Here is a 9,427-nt window from a genome sequence, read left to right as displayed (position 1 = left end):
GGCAGCAGGAGGTGGGCGTGGCAGGGCGGCGGGGCGGGGCGGGGCGGCTCTCCTCGGCCAGGGCACCCGTGGAAGGCCGATCGTGGTGGCGGTGAAGGATTGACGTCAGCAGATCAGATCACAAAATGGTAGGTGGGTTTGCCTTGTCATCGCCTATGTTACGTGTGTGTGATGTGTTCCTGTTGTTCTTGTGACTGTCTATTTGTTTGTTTTATTTGGAAGATGCATTACCCTAAAATACCCAAAACTTTCCCTAATAACTGTCTAATTACCCTACTTTAAGGCGTAATTTACCCAAAAGTGGAAGCCGTGGAATTATTGCGTCATGGGGCTCAACTGGTGCTGTGTCTGCCCACAACTGACAAGATCGAACAAACCTGTATAATTTTTTAGCGGACTTGAAGTTAGCGGAGGAGGAACTTCATTTGCCGGAAGCTAATTGGTCCGCTGATAGGTCGGTATTGTAAACACTTTGGCCTATCACATCAGCTATTTCTAAAGGTCAAAGAGGGGGTCAATCGGGTTCTAATGAGTGTTTCTTCAGCTTCACGGTACAGAGGAAGGGTCAGACTACCACCAGGGCCATAAGACTACCCCTGGAAATGCCTTCAACTCTACGAAAGCCTTGTCAAATGTGTGTTCTTGGGCGGCGAAATGTTTTATAATACGATTAGGTTCTCCGCTAGCTGTGTTTTCTCCGTTGTTCTTGAAGTGGTTCATTTTCTACCTCGAATATAATGATACGAATGACTTAATTGTGCTCCGTTCCTTAATGTGAGTCCCTCTTGGATTGTTTCTCTTCTTCGCTGTTCTCGTTGTGGCTGACTTTCAATAGTTCCACCATGCACTCAGGCCACAGACACCACGAATAAGGAGCGCACACACACATGCCCTTACTTACCTGTCTGTCCTTCACCTTCACAAAAACAGGTATACAGCCTTTCTTCCGGGCAGACCGTTAATGGACCTCTGCGCGGACGATGAACCTCTTACCCGAGCGACGATTCATCACTGCTGTCAACGCGAACTGCAATTTTTTTTATCCTCTTTCGTATATAGACACTTTTGTACATAGATTTACATAGATATTCAGGCCCCACAGATCCTATATGTGGTCTATGCTAGGGGGTCAGTCTTTAAACCTAAATGAAGTTATATATCAAATCATATGCCAACAAGACCGTTTCTACTTTAGTAAACTTACAAGAGGAGTCAAGATAAAGATGAACATGAAGTAACATTGATAAAAAGTCGAAAAAGACAAGATAAAAGAGGAGTGAGAGTAACGAGAAAAAGACGCAAGTATATTTAGAGAAATGATGAGAGGGAAAAAAGAAGAGGAAGGGAGATATGGAGGCGAGGTATACAAGAGGAGTCAAGATGAAGATGATGAACATGAAGTAACATTGATAAAAAGTCGAAAAAAACAAGAAAAAAGGAAATAAAAGACCAAAAAGTGTATCGTCATATATGGGAGTGTTTACTAATGATATATGATGAAGGAATGGGAAAGCAATGTGCCAAGAATGACCAAAACCGAGAATTAAAATGATTGGTTCAGTATACGAGGTTTGAAACAGTTAAGAAAAATGAAATAAAAATCTTGCATGGAGCATATTGATGAGAAACACCAGAATGAGGGAGAACTATAGATTAATTAGCAAGAAAATACTACACGTGCGAATCCAAAAAGAGGAAGAAAAGAACTTTGAAAGAAATGTCATAATGAACCCAAACTTTTCTATAGACATGACAACGCCAAGAGAAGATGGCGCCACTATAAACACTTGCCTGCGCCATGACGGGCTGGGGCCGAACACCATCCAGGCCCCTCAAGGAAGCCTACCGGCGCTATAGGCGTAGACGTAAAGAAAAAAACAAGAAAAAAAAACAAGGATCATTGAATTGAAAGTTGAATGAGAATTAAGTGCATGATGAGGCAAAGGAACCATCACATACAAATTATGAAATGAGGGAGTTTTGACAAAGGAGGTATTGAGGAAAATTGAAGTGAAAGCCATGAACAGTTCGAGTAAGGGTTATTATATCTATTTCTGTGGTGTAATTAGATATTTCACGTAATTGGTAGTTTAGGCTCAACTGCTTGGATGTTCGAGACTGATTCAGGAAAGCGGAGCAGTTGGCGAAGCTGTTGAAATGACGAGGGAGCCATTTTGGGCAACACTCAGGTGGTCAGCTGTTGGTGTGGTTCGAGGTTGGAGGTTAAATGGTGACTTGGGGGCGTGACAGTGGATTGGTTTGTTCTCCTCTTGGTGTGATGGTTTTGCGCGGTATTCTCAAACGCCTCCATTTCTCACATTAACTATTTTCAAAGGTCAAAATGGAGATTAATCGGGCTTTCATGAGGATTTTTTCACATTCATGGTACAGAAGAAGAGTTAAACGACCACCAGGGCCATTAAACTACCCCTGAAAATGCCCGAAACGCCTGCGAAAGCCTTGTAAAATATGTGTGATTGGGCGCCGGAAGGTTTGAGAATACGGGTCTTTTGTTTTGTTTCTTGGGCTGCCATCTTCGCTGTTGTGTTCCCTGGTCTGGGCCTGTTGGGGTTGCCGGGCGCCCGCTAACTATACTGGTTGTGCGTTTCCATTCGTGCTGACTCATGTTGTTATCGTTGAAATGGTTAATTATTCTTGTTTCAAACTGCGACCAGCACGCGTAGGGGCGGTTTGGGGTGGAGCAGCGGGATGACGTCACTTGAAGCCAAATACCCGCCAGTTCAGGGGTGACTAAAGTTGGGGTCGTGTGTGCACTTTGGATGTGCATTCTCGCCTTCTTTCACCGCGCATTCAGGCAAGCCACTGACGAAAAAATGTCTTTTATTGTGCTATTGCGTGACTGTAATTTCAATGCCTACAAACGGCGGTGGTGTCAAAACTGCGCATGACTTGACTTGGTGTATATAGACTTTGGGTGTCTGTATCATCCGAGGTGGCCACCCTAACTAAGGTGAGTGACGTGAGAGTTTACTTAACCACAATTTCTTTTTTGGGGGGGAAGCCATCAAATTCCCTTTCAGTAGCACAATAAGTTTACCCTCCTAGTAGCGGGCCTTTTTTACACATTTATTACCTTTTTTATGCCCTTGAACTGACTCTGCTGTAAAAAAAAGCCGCCTAGAGCACTAATTTAGATATAAGAACTACAGGACTCTCTTGTATGCTCATGTGACCAACAATGATAGTTTTTATACAATCTGCTTACAGTTACAAGCTGCCTCACACTCCCCTAAACACAATACTTTAACTTAGGTCTGGATCGGAACCTTTTTAGATGCAACTCTGTGCTCGCTTATTGAAGTTATTTGATCATTCAGGGAGGCGACAGAATTAAAACTATAAAAAAAATATAATCTCCATACACTAAATTGGTCCAGAAGCTCCAACGCCTCCCTCCCCCTCTCTCAAAGGTAAAAATGACCTCCTTTCACCCAACCAATCACGGGGGCTTCGTGGTGCAGTGGTTAGCACACTTGGCTCGCAACCGAGAGAGCCCGGGTTCGATTCCCGGGTGGAGTGGAAAAATTTGGGCGGCTTTTCCGATACCCTACGCCCCAGTCCACCCAGCAGTGAATGGGTACCAGGTATTAATCGGGGGTTGTGTCCCGTCTCCTGGGATCTGTTTCCTTCTCCTATAATTCCTTCCCCTCCTGTCTCTCTCCGGCATATGACCACAGATGTTGCGCCGACTAAACGAAACTTTCCAACTTTCCCAACCAATCAGCTCCCACAGTTATGATAGACGGGGCAAGGCTTCTCGGGCAGTTTGGTGTATAGCAACTTTAGATAATTAGAGGTCCAGCAAGTATTAGATATATCATTCATAAGATTCTCAATTAATTTGATTCAACGCGGTAGCAGCGGGGATCATGTTTCTTAATGGTACCTCTAAGCGAGAAAAATGAGAAAAAATCATCACTCACACAAACCATTTCCTAATGTATATCGAAGCATTTGTGATCAGTTTATGTATCATCTATTTTGAGGGGTTTATATCATGGCACAAATTTGGCCCGTCGCTGCTACACGGTAAAGCCACAAATTTGGCCCGTCGCTGCTACACGGTAAAGCCACAAATTTGGCCCGTTACTTGTAGCAAAGTCGGGCTGTAGTCAGACGGTAGATGAACATCAAACTCCATGCATTACTTTTGTTAATTTACTTAGAATACAAATATTACATAAGGGGAATCATTTGTGTTTGTGTGTTTCAAGTGTTTAGAGCTCCTCGTATTGAAACTTAAACTCCAAGGCTTCCTCTGAATGGTCAGCTGTTAATGATGGTGAGGAGTCCATTGCCTGAGAGTTCTGTAATGTGGAGTCTCCCGCTGTGTAGTCAGGAGTTGCCAGGACTGATGCTGCAGATGGATCTTGCTCCAATATTTCTTTCATCTCTATCTCGGAGACGACTGCAAAAACTTTACTTTTGCATAAACTTTGATGATAGGGAGTAAATCTCTTGATAGTGGCTGCAATACTCTGAAAGAACAGGTCAGTGGGGTCAGGAGACTTTTCTTCCTTCTTGTTGCTTTCCAGAGGCTCTTTCCTTACTATATAGAATGCTTTCTGCGGAGGCTTTGTGGGTTCTAGCGATGGTTTCTTGGCAACGCGTCTATTGTCTTGTTTGGCACAATTCTTGCTAATGGATGGAGGGTCTTTACCATTACTACATTTCTGCTTCTTTTGGGGAACCACATTGTCCTCCTCCTGGCTGTACCCATCCTCAGCACCTGCACTGGCCTTATCATCTTCCATGTTACTCACTGTCCCTTTTCTACTGGCTTCCTCCTGACCAGTGAAGTCCCCCAAGTCCTTCTGGTGTTGGCTGCTGGGTGAAGCCAACCACTCCTTGACCTTCAGCCCTGGTAAAGGAAAATACATCATAACATAGACTCATGCCCTTTGAGTATCACTGCATTCATTAATGACTAAAAATATTTGACATCGGACACCTAATTCCTGACATAGTTTTAAAAGTGTAGGCTTCTCATACACCATACCGTGCCCATAAGCAGAACCCCGAAGAGAAGGTGTTAAGGAATGGCAGAAGCGTGAAAACAACCAAGAGAAGATAGAAGGTGGGGAGTGACAAATCTCAATCTTTTGCTCTAAAAGATGCAAATGGAAATGTCACAGATATTATTACTGAGGTAGCTTTAGAGTTGCAATAAATTCTATGTTAAATTATACCATGACCAGGGTGAGCAGGAGGATGGTGGTGAAGAAAATGATTCGCTGAGCCTGGAAGCTCCCAATGTAACAGTAGATGAAGTAAAGAAAGCTTTGAAGGGAAGGAAAGTTGGAAAGTTTCGTTTAGTCAGCGCAACATCTGTGGTCATATGCCGGAGAGACAGAAGGGGAAGGAGTTATAGGAGAAGGGAACAGATCCCAGGAGACAGGACACAACCCCCGATTAATACCTGGTACCCATTCACTGCTGGGTGGACAGGGGCGTAGGGTATCGGAAAAGCCGCCCAAATTTTTCCACTCCGCCCGGGAATTGAAGGGAAGGAGTGGGGGCAAAGCAGATGAACTAACTATAATTTTATCACAGATTCAGATAATTTCATACGTTTATCTAATATAATAATAAATAATATGTGCAACACTAGACTCAAGCCAGGCAAGACAACAAACTTGACTTCAAAAAGGGCACCTCTCCTCCCGAAACTGACCTCTCTTTCGGCCACTCCTCTAACTCTTTATAGGAGCAGTGAGTAGTGGGCTTTTTTTCCACATTTGTTACCTTTTTTATGCCCTTGAACGGACTCCTCTGCTGTAGTAAAAAAAACATCCTCATCATCAACCAGGTTATTTAATTGCTGTGATTTTTTTCTCTCGTAACTTTCTGGTTGTGTTTCGTCAGCCAGCTGGACCCCCGTTGTACTAACCTTTCGCTCCTAGACAATTGTGCATCATAATTTACTCAACTACCTTTCGGCTTGGGACGTAACATCAGTGTACAGGCACAGTGTCCTGGACGACCCGGGTTTAAGTCCCGCCCACCGGTATACAAGCTGATCAATTTTAGTCAAAGCAGAGTGGCCTAAGACAACACACAAGCTGTCCTGATGACCACCTGTCAACCCAAACTCTAGTGAAACTCTCAAGAGGATCAGGTTGAGCTCCAGGGGACAGCATGAGCCAAGCAAGAAGCCTACTGCCACCATTGGCCAATAAAAAATATAAAAAAAAGCGAGATGACTCACCAGATGTTCTGTCCGCTGGGTCAGGGATGTCACGGAGGAAACTGTCGTACTGGTTGTCAGCGTAGTGAGCCAGCATGCTGCTGGACATTGGCCGCACCTTTGGCTGAGACTTTTTGACGGTTGGTGGAGGAGCTACACCATTTTCTCTTAACTGTTTGGCATAGTTTTCCCATTCTCTTTTGTCTCTGAAATACAAAGAAGCACTAATAAATACATTACATATACATGAACTCACTGTTGTTTATGTAATGAGGAAAAATGGTCCTGTGGACGGGTGCCTGGAGAACAATTCCCTCTGGGCCTTGTTGGGGAAAGTGTTGGTGGCAATTTTTATTTAAAGCTTCTCTCCACTCTGGACACACACACACACACACACACACACACACACACACACAGTCACACTCCCTGCAGAGCCCACACTCTTCACCACGGTGCCCCGTTCAGCGTTCCTTGATCTAAATGTGCTCTCCTCTATTACAAAATCATTGAAAATTAAATATGGAAAAATTGAAAAGTTGATGATGGGTGAAAATTTGACAGCATAACCCGTGGTGTCAGCGACCCCTAAAACTGACAGCACAGGATCGTTAACAAAAAGCTGATGTCATCAACTTAGTACATCAGTGTATAAACTATCCTAATACATACAGATGCTTCTGTAGAGTGCATTCACCAGTCTAATCAACAAATGCCACGTTATGGAAATGGGGAAAAGTAAAAAAAGACCAAGGAAAACATACAGGATGGGAAAAGAAAACTTAAAGGTGGTACTTGAAGAAAAAGATTTGGGAGTAGCGATGCAAGACACACTATCCCCAGAAAAACACATAAACAAGCTGTTTTGAGAAACCTACAGGATGATGCAAAATATAAGTGTATCAATCCATTTTATGGACAAATAAATTATGAAAAAATAATAACGACATTGATAAGACCAAAACTTGAATATGCTGCACGTGTGTGGTTGCCTCACAAAAAGGATATCAGAAATTTTGAAAGGATACAGAGAATTGCAACTGAAATGGTCCCAGAACTCTCAAATATGACGTATGAAGACAGATTGAAGGAGATGAAATTGACAACACTGGAACAAAGAAGGGAGAGAGGAAATCTGATCATGCTGTAAAGTTGGTAAATAAGTTTGATGAGGTGGATAGAGATGATCTCTTCTCAACTGCAAGAACGCAGGGGCTGAGAGGGCATGGAAAGAAACTTAATAAAGGAACCTTTTTGAGGTGTTTTTTGTTTTTTTGTTTTTTTTCACAACACATAGAAGTGTTAACACAAGGAACAGCTTACAGGAGGAGGTGGTGGAGGCGACCAGTGTCCAGCAAATGAAGGAAAGGCTGGATGAATGTAGATATGGAGACGGGACTATTAGAACTTAGCTCGGGCCCGGCAGACTACAAATAGGTAAATACAAATAGATAAATACATGCTTTCATTACCTTCTCCACCTCATCCTAACACACCACATGAAACAGTAACTCCCTAAAACAAGTGGAACGAATTGCCGGAAGAGGCTGCCAACAGTAATAATATTAACTCGTTCACCAAAAACTATAACCAGCATGTTCGCTCCCTTGCCTCTCAAACAGTCACTAGATAAGCAGTTACTTGGCAGACAGATTTAATTCATTTGAAATTTTTCAGAACTTATATAAAACATGAACTTCAGAAGACGATGAATGTCAGATTCTTTCATAACACACAAAACTTCATCTCAAAAAACAAACTAAACAGTTGTGGAAAGATAATTGTATGAAGACTAATTACTGAATCACGCAAGCAACACATTGATGCACAAGGATACAAGATTACATTACCCTACTTCTAAAGTGAGCTGATCACAGACTTTACACAACCAAGTATGGATGCACTCTATAACACAACAAAACCTGCTGCTTTATGCACAGCCAATATGGATACAAACTCTCTTACCGATTCTTTGAGTATTCCCAAGCTCGCTTCAGCCTCCTCACGGTCAAGGGCTCATCTGAGGGGTAGCACATGTTGAATTCTTCAGCCACCTCCCTCCAAGCTGCTCGCTTCTGTACCACGACTTCATGGCTCATGTACATTTCATGAATGACCTCCTTTGAAGAGACAATATCCATCAGCGTCTGTCGCTGAGCATTGGAGAGGGAGGCTGCCTTTTCTCGGGTAGAGGAAAGGAGGAAGGAAGACGTGGATTGGCTCATTCTAGATGAATCTTCTTCCTCAGAGCTTTAGGGACTTGGAAGGCAATACCAGGGCTGAGGGCATCACTGCCAAGTAGGTCTTCTAGTCATGGTCTGTGGATATGAAGCTTGGTTAGCAGAGGTGGGCAAGTGCGGTACTTAATGCGGTAGTACCGCATCACAAAAAAAGTACCGCACTACCGCATATTTTCTGAAAATACTGCACTACCACGGACAGCACTAAAATACCTTGTGGTACTTTATTGCGGTACTTTGAAAACTATCGAAGACAACATTTGCAGTGCGGCATGCTCACAGAAATGTTTATTTTTATTTTTTATTTTACAGTGAATCGGACTCGATCAGTCAATTGGTTTCAGTCATCAGAATCAGTGATTCAATCATTCTTACTTTTCAGTTAGTGTTCAAAATTCTCTTACTCAGTTTTACATATTTTTTATTAGTTGCTGAATCATCATCAGACATGTCTGATAAGTTGCTAACATATCCTCAATACCAAACGCGAATAACTCGGAGTAAATCTGTTCGTCGCTCAACCCAAGACAATTGCACTATTTTAAGCATGTTTCCTTTGTTTGGATAGCCAGGATAGGCACGGACGTATTTTTTATTTTGACTACCACCACCGCAGTACCGCACACCGCGTACCGCACTGAGAAAGAAAAAAATGGGACTGCACTACTGCAACCGCACTACTCCAGAAAAAGTACCACGCCCGCCTCTGTTGGTCTGGGAGGTTTTATGAACAGTGTATAGAGTGGTACCTTGGGCACTGGAGGAGAAAGTGTGTAAGGGTACGGGGCAGTGTGGGTCCTTGACCAAGTTCAATCAATGCAGGCAGGTTTATTACTCCAATACTAACCCTTTGATTAGGGCCATTTTGATTTCATTATATTTGGCTTACCTTGAACTTAACTATGATTGATGCTGAAAATCTTGACTCCAGCTTTAGTGGGAGCAGGAGAGGTGGGATTGTGGGTGAGGGGCATTAGCTGTG

General features: G+C 43.1%; 1 protein-coding gene and 1 non-coding gene across 2 annotated transcripts; one reads left to right on the top strand and one right to left on the bottom strand.

The window, feature by feature from the left end:
• Positions 1-3,468: 3,468 nt before the first annotated feature.
• On the top strand, positions 3,469-3,540 carry Trnaa-cgc (transfer RNA alanine (anticodon CGC)). Its single transcript has one exon. It is a non-coding gene; the product is annotated as a tRNA-Ala (tRNA).
• Positions 3,541-4,165: 625 nt separating this feature from the next.
• Positions 4,166-8,203, bottom strand: LOC126988246 (uncharacterized). The gene is made up of 4 exons (XM_050846290.1): positions 8,171-8,203; positions 7,529-7,632; positions 6,230-6,414; positions 4,166-4,882 (listed from the first exon to the last, which is right to left on the bottom strand). Exons 3-4 carry the CDS (start codon positions 6,315-6,317, stop codon positions 4,239-4,241), a joined length of 732 nt encoding a protein of 243 aa, XP_050702247.1. The 5' UTR covers positions 6,318-6,414; positions 7,529-7,632; positions 8,171-8,203; the 3' UTR covers positions 4,166-4,238.
• Between the last annotated feature and the right edge of the window lie 1,224 nt (positions 8,204-9,427).

Source organism: Eriocheir sinensis, chromosome 68 (assembly GCF_024679095.1).
Source record: "Eriocheir sinensis breed Jianghai 21 chromosome 68, ASM2467909v1, whole genome shotgun sequence".
NCBI classification, from domain to species: domain Eukaryota; kingdom Metazoa; phylum Arthropoda; class Malacostraca; order Decapoda; family Varunidae; genus Eriocheir; species Eriocheir sinensis.
The sequence above is the reverse complement of the archived record's forward strand: the minus strand, read 5'-3'. Positions and strand labels throughout refer to the sequence as shown.